The sequence below is a fragment of the Amblyomma americanum genome, chromosome 2 (assembly GCF_052857255.1).
Source record: "Amblyomma americanum isolate KBUSLIRL-KWMA chromosome 2, ASM5285725v1, whole genome shotgun sequence".
In the NCBI taxonomy this organism is placed as follows: domain Eukaryota; kingdom Metazoa; phylum Arthropoda; class Arachnida; order Ixodida; family Ixodidae; genus Amblyomma; species Amblyomma americanum.
Window position 1 is genome coordinate 226,630,732 of NC_135498.1, and position 16,837 is coordinate 226,647,568.

The 16,837-nt window shown below is 46.2% G+C and overlaps 1 protein-coding gene across 1 annotated transcript in view; it reads left to right on the top strand.

Moving 5' to 3' along the window:
- The first annotated feature begins 2,492 nt into the window (after positions 1 to 2,492).
- LOC144122204 (uncharacterized) overlaps positions 2,493 to 16,837 on the top strand; it is a 78,166-nt gene continuing 63,821 nt past the window's right edge. The window contains exon 1 of the mRNA XM_077655789.1: positions 2,493 to 2,771. Coding sequence (XP_077511915.1) covers positions 2,712 to 2,771 — 60 coding nt within the window. The 5' untranslated portion in view covers positions 2,493 to 2,711. The remainder of the gene's footprint in view (positions 2,772 to 16,837) is intronic.

Here is a 16,837-nt window from a genome sequence, read left to right on the forward strand (position 1 = left end):
TTAAAAGCATGTGGTGTACATCTGATGTAGCACCTTATAATTCTAAAATGTGGTTGCTTGTCTAACAGCTATTGTGAACTATTAACGCTTTTAGTTAATAATAATAATTGTTTTTTTGGGGAAAGGAAATGGCGCAATATCTGTCTCATATATTCGTTGGACACCTGCACCGCGCCGTAAGGGAAGGGATAAAGGAGGGAGTGAAAGATGAAAGGAAGAAGAGGTGCCGTAGTGGAGGGCTCCGGAATAATTTCGACCTCCTGGGGATCTTTAACGTGCACTGACATCACACAGCACACGAGCGCCTTAGCGTTTTTCCTCCATAAAAACGCAGCCGCCGCGGTCGTGTTCGAACCCGAGAACTCCAGATCAGTAGTCGAGCGCCCTAACCACTGAGCCACCGCAGCGGGGCTTTTAGTTCGTTTTTAAATTTACATACAGGTTTAGTGTTTTTTAATTCCACCGGTAGGTATTCCACAAGGAGAATGATGAAAATAAACTTTTTGCTTCCCATAATTGGTGCGTACTTGAGGCAGAATTAGGTTCCTGTTGATCGCAAATCTCGTGGTGCTGGTGTTGGTGAGCTCTGGCCTTGGGATGGATTGAAATTAAATATGTTCATTAATTACTTTGTATATGAAGATACCAAGGTTAAGTTGGACAGGTTTAGGTACGGAGAGAATTCGCAGTGAATTGAGTAAAGATTGAGCATTAAAATCGAAGGGGCTGTGTGTTAGTATTCGGACTGCTTGATTTCGAACTACTTGTAACGATGTCAAATGAGTATAGTAGGTGTCACCCCAGCATGTTATACAATAAGAGAGATGGGAATGCATGAATGAGTTATACAAGGTTAAAAGTACAGACTGATTAAAGTAAGGGCGAGTTCTGATGAGAATTCTTAAGCCATATGCTATCTTCCATTTAATGCCAGAAATATGGGAACGAAATTTTAAATGGCGATCTAATTCTGCTAAAAACAATGATGATTCGCTGACTGGAATGACGTGCGGGCCTAGGCAAATGGGGGGAACACAAGTAGTTGCGATCCACGCATCGCGATCGCGGGCGAAGGATATCGTATACACCTTCATGCAGAGTGAGCGCTCGGCTAGCTCTGTCCAGGTGGAAAGACCGAGTCGAAGGCCCCCATTAATTCTCAATGGCGAGCAGAACATCAAACCCGGAATGGCGTCGCATATAGGTAAAAGAAAAGCAGGGCACTCTCGCTCTTTCCCACCACGGGGTCCGTCTTCAAAAATCGCATGCGACGATCAACACAAGCCGTTGGAATAGGTCTCACTACTGATGTGTTTTATTTGCAAATCACAGCTTGCTTCATACAATTTATGCAGGTGTGTATGAGCTTGAGCTTCCCTTTGTAATGGAACAAAAGAAAATGGTAATTGTACCATTGATTCTTACTTACAAATCTGGAATACAGTAAAACAGATAAAAAACAGAGCTTGTTGTAAGCACGCGCTTGCTTTGTTCTTTTCCGAGAAAATACACTGTAGCGACCACAAGGCTGCGTCCTGGCATCAAGCTTCCAAATGTTACCATTCTTTCTATATACAAAGCGGCAAAGTTGTTTTTTTTTCCGCTCCATAACGTGCGTAGGCTACAGAGCCAGCAGGTGCTACAGATATTTTGGTCCAGGTTGCAGGAATACAAATTGAGTCCAACGGATGCTGATCTTCAATAGCAATACAACCCATCTGCTGCTGCGGGCATCACTGGGCTGCTCTGTTGCTGCCGGCCCGTCGGAAACATCGTCGAGCGTGCTTGGTGGTCCTCCACCGGCACTGCGCATTTGCCGTTTAGTGACAGGTTGGTCACACAGGTTCCTCGCTTTTCTTTTCGATGTCTTCTTAGGCAGAAGGTATTTCGGATAGCTGTCGAATACTGCTGGCATGACATCGGGCGTCAGACGTAGTCTATCTGGCGAGCTCGTTGACGACACCGTTCACCGTCTCTAGATGTAGCAGTCTCCAAAATGTTTCTCGCAGAAAACACACGCTGGAGTCAAGTTGCGGTCCTGTCTTTTGATCAGCCGCTCCCACTCCGCAAGCTGTGTTGGGTCCGAGGACACACAGAACATGGAAGCCTTGCTCGGATTCGACCGGTAGCCACTCCGACGGAGCGGCACGAAACATGTTGTTTCCCGGCCTTGATGCTTCGACTTTACCATCATTAGTCGCTGTGGTTTTCCCTCACATGGAACAGCACGGACAAAACAACAGAAAAAAGCGCAGATGCGACCAAAATGTTATAATCCACACCGCGCACGACCAACGCAACTGCAGCGACTGCGGCAGACTGCGGCATGTCCGGTAGCGACGACGGCACCTTTACGACGAGCAGTGCCCCTCGCGGCCAAAGTTGGCAGGCATCGCGCGCGCTGCCACCCTCTCCCATTGGGAGAGCGCTCCGCTCGACACACTAGTAGGAAATTCTAGGCATTTTTTCTCCTCCATGGATTCTAGGCACTATAGTGCGGCAGTGGCTGCTACAACCACGTCGAAATAACGAAAGCGTTATTTCAACCAATGACGTCGCATCTGGTTTAAAAAATACGTCACGTCCGGCAAATTTTTTGCTGTTTGAGCCATGTTTGAGTCGAGCCGAGCATTGCTTAGTACAGCCACTGGTGTACCCGGTTCGACCGTTACTGCGGCCGTGTAGTGGTAGGTGCATCGTCGCGCTTTGCCATGGCGTTGGTCCGGTGGCACGTGAGCGGATGGAGCCGCGTCGTTTCACCGTTGGTGCGGGTGAGTGCATCTGTGCAGGACCTGTTGTGGAGAGTCTGTCACCGCGCATGCAGTGCAAACCAGCTCGGAAGGGCCGTGGTGGCCCAGCGCTGGCCCGGGATGGCTGCTGACGCGAAAGACGCGGTTCCGATCCCGGCCGCGCCGGTGCAGTTTCGATGCAGGCCTGTGCGATGTCAGTCCACGCTAAAGAACCCCAGGTGGCCGAAATTATTCCGAAGCACTCCACTGCGGCATCCCTCACAAAACCCTCATAAACCAAACCAGCTCGGAAGTCATGATCAGCGTTACGGTCTTGCATGCGGTGGGTGTTTGAGCTGTCTGCTTAGCAGCGCCTTGCGAATGTTTTTGGCACGTACACCGGCGCGTCTCATGGCCCGTGTATTCGCATCATCCAACCTGTGATCCCAAGGTCACGGATACCATCCCAGGAGGCCGCGGCGACTGTATTTCGATGGAGGCGAAATCCAAAAGTGGCGATTTTGTGGACGCCATGCAAAATGTGCAAGTTTGTGCACGCACCGATGCTGATATCCCGCCCTTTGCATCGTCCAAGCCGGAAAAATGTAAAAGGACAAGGAGCGGGACCCCCGGCACTCCCACGCAGTGACGTGTAAAGCGAAAAAAATATTTGGGCAGCGAAGGGGGCGGCACACCGGGTGTTATCGGTTGAGGAAAAGGGTCTGTGGAAAACAAGGATGCAGACGAGATGAGCACTGGAAATATATATACAAAACGTTCAAGCAGGAAATTTGCAAATGATAATTCCAAGGGAAGCTCTTCGTTGTTTCAAGTCAAGACGGGACTAATACCACCGTCACACGGCATTCCTCAAAGGCCTTTCCAGCAAACACACTTCTTTTCACCAAATGACCGAAAGCTCAGAGGAGCAGTGATGCAGCTACAGGGTGCAGCCCAAAGGTGACACATTCGTTGAGGTTTAGCACCGGCTGCTCTGCTTGAGGCGGCATAAGTGAGAGTTTTAAAATTAAAATGGGGAATTCTGTTCATTTCCTGAGCTGAGAAATTTTTTTATTCTAATTGCTTCCTTAAAAGATATGCAACAGCTACTCTTATCAGCAGCAACACGTTTTGTGTACTGATTGGCCACCAGGGGCACTCAGTTTTGCTGTAACACTTTCACTGCCTTAAAATCTGCAGAAGAATAGTGAGTTGGGCGAGTTGGATGTAGTTCATTCTGGCTGAAAATTCAGCACGGAGGGACGAAAGACACTGGAAGGGAGACAAAACAAGTGCTGTCTCGCAACTAAGTTTTATTGTGAAGGAACGCAATATATATACACAGATAAACAGCGTAGGTATGAAAGGCACGCAGTGCATAAATAGCATGGATGGCACCATCAACCCCAACGTGCAATGAAAAACAAACTGGAGTACACTTGCGCCACAGATCAACAGGCGCCACATCATGAGGCGTCTAAAAATCCTGTTTTTTTTTTTCATACAACATGATGGAAGGAGTGCTAATACAGATATCTTTTTTCTTCCCGATAAAATACGCTTCCGTGATCTCTCGAGTGCGCTGATTACAAAAATAGAATATATAAAAATATAACCACCCGTACAAGAAGCAAAGCCAGACATACCTTTTGCATGCCCCACAGGGGCGTCTGCTTCATGCAGATGTTGTTGAGTTGCGTCACCACGGACCCGAGCACCCACTCCTAGGCGTGCGTTGTTCAGCCGTGTCCGGGGAAAAGGGATCATGGTGGTTGAGCCGATGCCGAACGTTTGGACCTTTAAGGCCCCTCGGCGGATGCAACACACCACTTTAACCCCAGCTTCCCGTAGACGGCACCTCCAGCCTGACCCGACTCGAGGAAACTGGCAGTCGCCATTTCCTGTCATCCCCCTCCATCTTTCACTTTCCTATCATCTTTCTCAAAACTTTCCTGTCCTCCCTTCTTGTTTTTTTTTTCTGGCAGTGTGTGGCCAACTAACCTGAGTTGCGTCATATTTGGTTTTAGTTGGGGTGTACAGCTGGCGTGGGCAGGATTTGCTTACAGTTTCCTGCCCCTTAGAAGGGTGAGGGTTCGGGCTAGTGGGTATTCAACATGAGGATCCATAGCGCACACAATTGAGGAGACAAAACACGAGCGCTAAGAGCGCTCATGTTGTGTCCCCTCAATTGTGTGCGCTATGGATCCTCATGTTTCCTGCTCCGTCTCCTTGTTGGGCTCCGTGGTGGGTGGCTGGCACCGTGGCCGAACATAGTTTATGGCTACTTCATTTCTTTCCTCTGATCGCCCTCGGAAAAGAGGGCACATTGAGGTCACAGCAAAATTCTTTGCAAAGAATGCCAACAACTTTCCACGATTCCACGTGGTTCACTCTAACCATGAAGAAAAAGCTGCTAGACTCCTTTCACCATTCCTTGTCACAAGACAGAACGCTCACAGATACCATAGGCCGGGGCTACAAATTAAAAAATTAGCAAATGGAGACCTTCTACTGAAAGTTCTCTACAACCACCAGCACGAAAAAGTGCAAGAAGTCACATGTTTTGGAGACATCCCTGTAACAGTCAACCCACGCCAATAATTAAACACAGTCCATGGAGTCATTTCAGATGATGACCTAAGGTACTTGAGGAGAAACTTTGGGAAGGTCTAAAGGTACAAAATGTCATGAACATGTATAAGATTAAAATCGGACAAGATGATCAAGAAACTCCAACAAAGCACATTGTCCTTACCTTTGCTTCAAGCATACTCCCAGATTCTGTAGAGGTCAGATGCACAAAATTTAAGCTAAGACCATACATTCCAAACCCACGGCGATGCTACAAATGCCAAAGGTATGACCATGGCACGCAGAGCTGCCGGGGCCTACAGACCTGTGCTAAATCTGCTTCCCATGGCGGTCCCGCTGAGAACTTTCAAGTTGAACTGCACCTTTGCGAAACTTTGAGGGCAGCCGTCCGGCTTACTTAATGTCATGTCCAGCCTGGAAAAAGGAGAAAGACATAGTAACGCTGAGAGTCAAAGAGAGCATATCTTTTAGGGAAGCGTGGAAACGGTTTTCGTTGCAAATTCCAAGCTACTCCTCCGTGGTGCAGCAGGGCACAGCATCATAGCGACCCTCTGCGCCTGCCCAGGGCACACGCAGTGAGCCTGGAGCAGGGCCACCCATGACCCTGGTGGCAGTGGCTAGCACTGCACCACCACCCACAAAACAGGGACCTCCAGGTCAACCGTGCGTCCAGCATATCTGAGGATACGATAGACACAAGTCAAGGCAGTCCTGTAACGTCAGCATCGGGTGGACGGTGGGGCTCCTTAGATTGACAAAGAGGAGCCCCGAATCAGGGCACACTTATATTACAAGTTGGCTTTTATACATTGGAACTGCAGAAGAATTTTACATAAGTGACATAAAAGACACTCTAGGCACATACTCACCTGTGGCCTTGTGTTTGCAGGAGACAAACTTAGGTTGAAAACACAGACATTTTCAAAAGCATACAGTCTTCCGCCACGACCGAGAGCAAGCGAACAGGCTCTCGGCTGGCATTGCCATCGTAGTTAAAAATGCAGTCCCGGCTTAAAAATATACTAAACTCAAATCCAGATTAGAAGCTGTGGCGACCATCCTGTACACATTTAAAGCAATTACAGTGTGCTGCATATACCTGGAGCCACATCTCAACGTAAGCATTCATCATTTAGAAGATCGTTTAGAAAAGCTACCAAAACCATATTTAATATTAGGAAATTTTAACGCACATTCCACCTTCTGGGGCAGTTACAAAAGTGATACTATAGGACAAGTTATTAAGGATTTTATATTGTGAAATAACCTTTGTTAAAAACTGGAAACCAACCTATTATCCTAGCTCAAGAAAAATGAGCTGTATAGATTTGTCTTTTAGATGACCCTCTGTTTTTACAGATTTAATCTAAATGGGATGTCCTAGACAACCCATATGGAAGTGATCATCTGCCCGTTCTGATCACTTTAACATCTTCACCAGAAGTCGTCCCAACAAAACCACGACCTTGTACGCTGCATTTAGCCGACTGAGTACTGCTCCGAGAAAAGGCCAGCCTAGAAGAAATAAAATCTAGAAGAGTGCGGTGAGGGGCTAGTTGGTACGACATTGCGCTTGTCTCTTGTGGTTCTTCTCCCTTGTCCCGTCCTTTTTGCGCAGTTATTCATTGTTCCCATAGAAAAAATAGTTACCGACAACCTCAGTGTAGATGAACTAAATGAACGTTTCACAAACTGTATTACCGCAGCGCCTAGCCATCTGTCATTCATCTAGAGTAGTAAAACAAAATCTGTTTGGTTTACACAAGAATGCAGAGAAGCAAGCAGGAAACATAACAGAGCTTGGGGAATTTTCCGTAGGTATCTAACGGAGGAGAATTTAATAAAGTTTACAAAGGCGAGAGCGAAAGCCCGATGTATCTGCCGCAGTGCCGAAAAAACTTGTTGGAAAATCTGCATGCCATCAGTTAACAGCTCAACCACATCAAAACAAATGTGGGCAAAAGTTCGAAAGCTGAATGGCAGCTACTCCCCATTCAGAATTCCCCGTCTGACAGCTGCTGGTATAGGCGCCCATTGCATGGCACCACGCCACAGACCATCGTTGCCTCTGAACAGCGCCGTGGCTTTCAAAGCTTAAGTAGTCACACGGAGATCAGGCAGTCTTGAAAAAGGGAAGAGCCTTGACGATATACACACATGCAGTAAGGGCGAAGCTGAATGCAGCAAACTACTATGCGGACCTGGAAGTAGGTGCAACTTCGTCCGTTCGGGTAACTGTGCTGGTTTGCCCTTTGCTCAGTCCCACATAAGCAAAGAAGTTAGTAAAGCTATTGTGGCTGATATTACATTTGTACAAGAAAACAAAGCACATAGTTTTTCAGCGCTACAACACACGGCCAAAGAAAAGGACAAACACAGTGCTGCAACTACAGATATGGCTGGATGACTGAACTCGTGCTTTTTATTTTTCAGATATTGTGATTCGTATTTCCTTGGTACAAGAAATAAACAAAGCAAGAATGATTAGTCTAGCTGACTCTTAATTTAGTGTAAGGCTACAAATTCCTTTGCAGTGCACCTGGAGATGTCTAGTCGTATTCTGGCTTTTAGTTGCAGATTGTCCTTTCTTTGTTATTACCATGCAAAAACAAATTGGGAAAGATTTCTTCAGCTGACTAGTGGGGTTCTTCAAAGCTACAAATTGATTTAAGAGCATGGAAATTTCGCTAAAGCAAGCTGGTTAGCACAGATATTATGGTTGAGGTATTATTAACAATAAACCAAACACAACGAATCTCGCACTATCAAGCTTGTTGGTAAACACTCTGACAGGTATTATTAGTGCATCTAATTAAAGCGTGAAAGTTTCCTCCACCAGACTGTCATACCTTTTTAAACTGAAAGCTCCCTAGCGGAGTGTTAGAGGAGCTACAAAATGGATTCTGAAAACAAAGAATGTTGGAAGACAGTGTGTTCTCATTGGTGCAGTGCATCGAAATAGCAGAAAAGGACAAGCATTTCTGGATATCAAGGGAGCCTAACACAGTGTAATTCAAGCCAATTTGTGAGACATACTAGGCACATTAGGTGTGGAAGATGAAGTGACTAATCTTTTAAAAAATATCTGTAAAAGTAACAAAGTGCTTGCAAAATGGGGAAACAATGTATCACGGCCAATGGAGGTACAGCGGGGCTTAGGCAAGGGTGCATGTTGTACCAGCAAGGATCAGAGACCAGGCTAGAGAGGAGTGGACTTGGCTTCAGCCGTTCTTTTTTCAAGCAAGGAGAATGGATTGAACAGGCATTACCACCATAGATGTATGTGGATAATCAATGGTGTCACCAGGGTCAGCCGCACCCAGTGCGGAGGCGCTGTGCGACACCCCCTCCGATCGCCTTTCAGGTGCCAAATTTCCACTTCCTCTGACCTCATGGCTTGCTCTGAAGTCGAGCACCCAACAACTTGGTGCTAGCGAAGGCTTTTTTTTTTCTTTTTTAGCACCTAGACGTAGCGAACATGCCCCACGACTGATAATTCAGCAAAACAGCACATCAAAAGTGCATAATTCCGAGAGACAGAAAATCAAGCACATACTGTTTTATTATTTCTTTTAAAAAAAAAGCACTTATAAGTTGCGATGAAATAAATACAGCAAGCTGTTTTGGACAGGTGAATGTCCAGGATGAGACCATAAGAATAAAGGGGCCACACGATATGTAAACTTGTAGCCATCTAGCTCAAGAGACGGGAAGTGGCAGATGCCACAAGGACTATAACAGAGTGGCAGTGCGGGCTATTTCACATACCTCTGGCAGAGCGAAACCAGCGAAGAAAACCTGAGAACAAGCAGAAGCGCCTTCCTGTGTCCCACTTGGGTTCGAGTTTCTTCCGCTGGTTCCACCGACGATCAGCGTAAAAAATAATGGAAGTTTTTAACATGCAAACGAATGCAAAGAGCAAACGAACATGCAAAGAGCAAACAAATGGCGAACACAAACAGTGTCGGATTGTGCACATTATCAGGGATACACAAGTGAGAACTACAGAGACAACTCTATATAAGCCCAAGGACAATTTGAGCATGCAGGAAAGAGAGTCAAGAAACAAACAAGCCAAGACTTTTAATGGACATACCAGAAAACAGGAAACTGGCAAAAGTCACAAGGAACAAATAATTAAGATTGTCGCACATACGGAACAGGCTAGCATATATCATCAATGCATCTGTTAAACGATTAAGAACCCACCGACGTACAAAAGGGGCAAACATTTAGAAGCCATCTTTTCATGTAACTTACATCATGGTTTTTTTTAAAAGTGGACATTCACACAAAGAGTGCAGAGCAAAAATGAAGACTCAAATCAGAATTTTCCTTTTCTGGCGTTGAGAACTGCAAAGCTGCTGAGCACTTGATCAAAATCGGTGCTTTTGTCCGTTCACTTCCATTCGATAATAATGCAAGATCTGAAAGCCTAGATTAACCCATTATTGATCTCAAGTAGTTTTTGATTAGTTTGAGTTTGGAAAAACTCCTCTCACACGATGCCACAGACACATATGGTGAGAAATAGCTGCAGTCCTAATGAAAGACTGGGAAGGGAGTCTAATCTCAGTCCGTAATGAATGTTAGGGAGTCCAGTCCTGCCTGCTAGTGTCTTGGAGGCCAATGCCAGCTGCATTGTGGTCTCTCGTCAATTTGAGGAATATAAATAAAAAGTGCGCTGTCAGACAGCTCGTCATAGAAGACTGTCAGTTTCGAAATGGAAACTTTGAGCTCCTCCTCAGTTGAATAAAAAAGGCTTTTCGCTTCAAGAGGTGCAAACAAAGTTGCCAATTCTAGCCTCGCTTTTGATCTTATGCACCACCCTCTTATTTTCATTTTGCAATGGAAGTCCCGAATCTCTTGCTTGTTCACCTGCCATCCTCTTCCTTAACCTGGGGCGTCTCTCAACTGCAATTCCGAGTTCATTTGATTTTATAAGTGCCTGCACAATTGCATCGTGCACTAGGTGACTGCGTTCTTCTTTGAGGAAAAGCGTTAGGGCCGCCAGCTTTGCCACCACATTGTCAAGGGATAGTCCTTTTGTCTGCAAATACAGTTGTGCAGCAGTGACTTCGTTAAGTGCTGCGCACCGCAGGTGCAAGTAACATAGAAAAAGCAAAGTCGCAAACAGCTACTGCAATGCATTGCGCTGCACCCGTTTTGTTCACATTTTCCTGTGGCTCACAGAGGGCTGCCATGGCTGCTGCCAGTTCATCATAATGTTCCTTCACTGGCTTTACTGCAGCATAACGGGCGCTCCAGCGTGTTGCCTGTTCAGATCCACTCCGGTGCGGCTGATCCCATCGGTGGGTTGACACCGTGAAGAAAGAAAAGAGTGCCTTAATGTATCCAAAAAATTTCACGCAATATCAATTCTGGGCAAAGAAATGGTGACTGCACAGGTTAAGATAATGGTCTACGCAGCCATGGAAGGTAGCTTTTTTGTTTTTCCACGCCTGCTTGGGCACCATTGGCAGCGTTGTCGTAGCCTTGTGAATGGCACATTGTTATGTCTAGTCCATCACTTTCTAAGCATTGTAGTATTGCCGAAGCAAGATCAGAAACTTTTTTCCCCTTTAGTGGAATAAATCTCAACCATACCTCTTTCACCTCTGCCTTCCTGTTTTCTGTTCTGACGTACCTGATCACGGACGTCGTATGGTCGCAATGAGATACGTCTGGCATGCTGTCGAACATGATCACGTAGTACTGCGCGGATTTGATCTCCAAAGCAAGCATCTCTTTCACATGTGTTACGAGCATGCCAGTGAATTCGTTTTGTGTTGCTGGGAAAAAATAAGAGACGACCAGGCCTTTTATTTTGTCTTCGGTCTCTTTTAGCCTGAATATGTTTTCTTTGAGCATAGAAAGGGTTTCAACCATTTCCAATAAGTTTCCTTTGTTCACCGCGACTTCATCTTCCTTGTGCCCTCGGAATGCCAGATTCTGGTTTGAATGAAACCTTGGAATGTTAAGCAGTGGACGCAATATATCCTTCCACTTCCTTTGCTCAGTTTCCATATGATTGATGATTTCAGCATAATTGCTTTTCTGCAGCCTCAACCTTGTCAGTAAAGTTTTCTACTGTTTCAGGCAACGTAGGTGCTTCCCAGAACTTTCATCGTCTTCAACTTCTGGAAATACTTTGGTTTGGGCTAGGTGGTGCATAGCTTCTGGATAATGTCAGGACGGTGCGAAAAGAACAAGGACGAAAGAGGCACAAGAACACAGCAGGTCAGGCACCAACTTGCAACTGAGGTTTAATCGCCCAACCCTTACATTTTATGAAGCACCTGAGCCGTATTGCAGAAGCCTATCACACAAGAATAAGAGATTGTAAACAACAATCAGAATTCAGGAAGTAGGTGCTACTTCTAACAGACCGGAAGATACATTCATGCATTCAGCGCTACACTCCTGATAAAAGCAAACTTTTTTGGACGAAGTCCCAAGATTGTCCGAGCGAAAACGAACAGGAAAGCAATTCATCCTCACAACAAAGACTCACGCTTGGCCAAGGCAAACAGATTGCAATATAAAAATTCCTGCTTTAACACATTGTGTGATAATGAATGAATGACTAACAAACTCGGAAAAAATGGTGGACATGAAAACTTAAAAGCTTCGAGAAATCCCCTCAGCGTCAAAGTACTAACACAAGTGTCAAAACTTAAAACCTTCGAGAAATCCTCCTGTGTCAAAGACCTAAATGTATTGGATTCTACACAATTCTCATTTGGCTGTTAATAAAACACATCCAGGAACAACAAACTATGCAGAGAAAACTTCAATGCATTAAATCCAAAAGACACCCTTCGAGAAAAGCCACCTCAGCGTCACTGATTGGGATGGACGGTTTATTAACGCATGCGCTTCCCGCTTTCTTAATAAAATATGCCTCTACTTCTCGCTCAAATTGGGCTAAGCTTTCACCACATCTGAAACCCACTCACAAATTTAGACATTTCTGTAGCATGACTGGCGAACAGGCGGCAGCAAAAACAGCACAACTTCTTGCTGACAGGTGAGGATACCATCCAAAATCGCAAGATTTTCTGGCCATTAGGCATTGCTTTGTAAAATCAATCTTTGGAAAGCTGGTTCAACCGTCCTTTGGCTTTTGTCCGTTGTCTCAACACTGAGCCAAAAGGCCGCTCTTTGTTTTGAAAAGAAGGATTTCCTGTTTTCATGATTTAAATTCGATGACTATCTGTTTATTTTTATTTTATTTATTTATTTATCGATACTGCTGGCCGGAGGCCATTACAGGGTGGTTGCAAGACAAGATATACAAGATAGGAATGGTGGTGCAGTCAAGAAAAGACCAAAAGGAACACATGCACAAGAAAAGGCATAAAGCAAGAAGTGGCATTGGGTAGAAAGAGATGTCATGAAACATTTGGGAACTTTATGCCTGAACGTCAGTTCAGTTGTACGATGTGTATTGTCATCGCCCGATTCACTGTCAGTCGTCTCCCCAGCTTCCTCTGTTTTTTTGCAGTTGTTCCTAATCTTCTGATTGCACGGTGCTACCAGAAAACTCTTCAGCTGGAGAGCGTCGACAAGAGTCTTTAGATGAGCCCAGCGTGTCACTAGCTTCTTTTTGCACATAGGGCAGCATGGCATGCCGCTTGTGGTTGCCTTTTCAAAAATTCTTTAGTTGCCTTGTCAAGTGTCGGATATCGAGACGGCCATATGGTTCATCTGAGCGGTGCCACTGCAGGCCCTTGCATACGTCCATGCCCATACTTAGTTGCATTTATGCATTTTTAGTGCAGCATTACGTTCTTGGGCTTGAGCAGCGGATCCGTCCGCAATGCAGCTAACGTGGATAACAATAACAGCTACTTGAATATAAATGAAGAGCATCCTTGCAAGCGTGCGTTGCATGTTAACTAGGTGGCTGCAGCTAACAGGCTTGGTGTGTTGGGCTGTATGCGTTGGTACCAGGGGGGCGGAGGTGGTAAGCGCAGTCTCGTAGTGGGAGTCCGCAGACAAACACCCTTTCAGCTGACTTGATACTTGAACTTGTTCCTCAAATATTCTCAATCTTGCGGCGTTGTAGTTAGATCCCAAGCAAAGCCTTTCACATGCCACATGCACAGGTGAAAACCTTTTACATTGCATTCTCTACACTTCACTTTTCACCTCTCCTTTCTACCGAAAGGTGCAAGTGGACTTCCACATCCAGGCTGCAAAGTTACCAACGTGCACTGATGCCATACCACAAGAGAATATTAAGCGCGAAACGACCTTTTGGAGCTGGGGTACGTGGGCGTCCCCGTGCTCATTCTTTTTTTTTTGCATATTCAGTTGTATTTCTCATTTTGCCAAAGACTTTGTTTTGTTCACAGAGTGAAAAAGGTAAGAACCACATAATGTACTACGTGAATAACCTTGGTTATATTTCCTCTCAATTCCCTGTGCACCTGACCTTGCTGAGGGCACCCCGTTACTTATCTTTTTTCATTTTTGTTGTCAGCGTGTAATGATCAGGGGACTTGCCATTCTTCCAGTCAGCTACAGGCTCCTTTTCGCGTTTTCAAAGTGTGAGGCGTATGAGGGGCTGGGCCGAGGACTGAGAAAGGCACAGGCAATAAATGAACTAGAAGTAAGCTAAAAACTGGTGGAGAAATACTGCCAGCGGCCCTCGCTTAGGAAAAGAGAGTGAACTGCACGTACACAAAAGAGAGGCCGACCAGTGTCGTCTTACACGCTCCCGTGTCGGGGCCTCCGATGAGTATCGGGTTAATGCTCGTGTTTCCAGGGTACACACACGAACATATGGCCAGGCCGACGTTGAGACAATGGCGTAGAGGCTTAGGCATGCGTTCTGCAGGAGTGCTTGCAACAGAATAATTTGTTCTACGTAAAGACCCACCATCCCGCGCCTTTTCCCGTTTTCACACAGTAATTCATTTTGCCCCCCCTCACCAAACCCTCAAAGCTGTGTACCCGGTGCGGACTGCACTCTCTTCATAACGCCACTGTGGATGATATAGTGCTAATTACCAACAAAAAAGATTTGCAGGGGTTGATGGACATCTGCGGTGCAGAGGGAGATAGATTAGGCCTGTTGTAAGGAAAAATTGGCAGTCATGATTTATAACAATAATGAAGAAGTAGTGGATAAGTACAAATGTCTTGGGATGTGGACAAATAATGATGCTGAGTATCTGCCGAGTGTGATAAATATGTGCCCCGCAGGGGGCGTCTGCAGCTTGCAGGCGTTGGTGAGTGGCGACACCACGGGTTCCCGAGCATCCGCAGGGACATCCCCGCAGGGGGATGATGGTGAACAGTGCATCACCACGGACCCGAGCACCCGCGCCTAGCCGTGCGTGGCATTGCCGTGTCCGGGGAAAAGGGGATCCTGGTGGTTGAGCCGATGCCGGGCGTTTGGACCTTTAAGGCCCCTCGGCGGAGGCAACACACCACTTTGGCCCCAGCTTCCTGTAGACGGCACCTCCGGCCTGACCCGACCGGAGGAAATCGCAGTCGCCTTTTCCTATCCTCCCCTAAATCTTTAACTTTCCTACCCCTTTCTCACAACTCTCCTTTCTCCTACTCACTTCTAGTTTCTTCCTTTTTTCCCTGGCGGCGAGGGTTAACCTAGTGTGGCCAACCACCCTGAGTTGCGTCATATTGGGTTATAGTTGAGGTGGACAGCTGGCGTGGGCAGGACTTCTTGCGAGTTCCTGTCCCGTCCGCTTGTTGGACTCCATGGTGGGTGGCTGGCACCACGGCCGAACAACATACTTAATCTATGGCAAACCTTCGCTCAGCATCTGATCGCCCCGATAAAAGGAGGCGGACCGAAGCCACAGCAGAGTTCCTGCAGAGAACCAAAAAGAATCGTGCTAAATATCATGTGATCCATTCACAAATCCAAGAAAAACCAGCTCGAATATTGTCCCCATTCCTCATGTCAAAATGCTTGACGGAATCCTTAGGCATAAAATACAAAGTCAGCAAAACAGCCAGTGGAGACCTTCTACTCCAACTTGGCAACGCAGCACAGCAAGCAAAGCTCCCACCATTCAATCTATTGGGGATATTCCCGTGACCGTCACTGCACATCGAACCCTTAATACCATCCATGGCGTAATCTCCGACCTGGACTTCCTCCACATCACCGAGAAGGAAATGCTAGATGGTCTTTCTGAACAAAACGTCGTCAATGTCCAGAGAATCACCATACGTAAAGATGATAAAGAAATTCCTACAAAGCACTTGATCCTAACATTCTATGCAAGCACACTACCTGAGACAATAGAAGTGGGATACTTGAAAATACAAGTCTGACCATACATACCTAACCCTCGCAGATGCTTTAACTGTCAAATATACGGCCATGGGTCAACCAGCTGCCGCGGTCATGAAACCTGCGCAAAATATGCCTCGAAAGAACATGCAACTGAGAACTGCGATGCAGTGGCCTCCCTCTGTGCCAACTGCGAAGGCGATCACCCTGCTTACTCCAGGTCTTGTCCAAGATGGAAAACTGAAAAAGAGATCATAACTCTGAAAACAAAGGAAAACATATCATTCAAAGAAGCTAGAAAAAAGTTGGCACTTACAAGCCCGTTTCTATTCACTGCAAAGACAAACTACTCGGATGTGGTGCGCAAGGGCGGAACACCACACCCGGCTCTGGCCACTGCCCAGGCAAAGCCTCCGGCAGGGCCATTCCCGCCCCCGGCAGAAGCAGCGAAGGCTGCCCTGCCATCCGGAAAAAAGGGCACGCCGGCATTTCAGCCGGCTGCCCTCAAGGCTTCCCCCAGTCGGGAGAGGCCTCTAAACCGCACACCCGTGCATTCTCCGCGGCCGTCCAGGGCCTTTAGTGAGGCAATGGACACAACTCAAAACTCGCCCCCGCTACAACAGCTGAACAGCTCTCTTGAGCGTAAAAGAAAAGACAGGGCCCCCATTACAGGACCCTTAAAAACTTGAACAAGTTCTTTTTTTTTTAACTCCCTCAAAACTTATCCAACATGACATTCCTAATTAGTTGGAACTGCCGAGGACTTTTAAGAAATTACAGTGATGTAACAGATCTTTTAAACTCTTTTCCCCCTGTGGCGTTATGCCTACAGGAAACGAACTTAGGTTCTAAACATACAAACATTTAAAAAAAATGCCAAGTCTTTCGGTGTGACCGAGAGCAAGCGAGTAGGCTCTCTGGAGGTGTTGCGATTATCATCCAGTCTGGTTTTACAACCCGTGAAATCTAGTTAAAAACCAGATTTGAAGCAGTTGCAGTCACTGTTATTCATTTTAAAACTATCACGATATGTTCCATATATATCGAGCCACACCAAACAGTTACACTTCAAGACATGGAAACACTTCTAGAACAGCTACCAGAGCCATATCTTTTAACCGGGGATTTTAATGCGCACTCCTCTTTCTGGGGAAGGGAAGAAACTGAGACTAGAGCCGCGTTTTGGAAGGTTTTATTCTGTGCAATAATGTCTGTCTGCTAAATTCGGGAAAACACACATATTGTA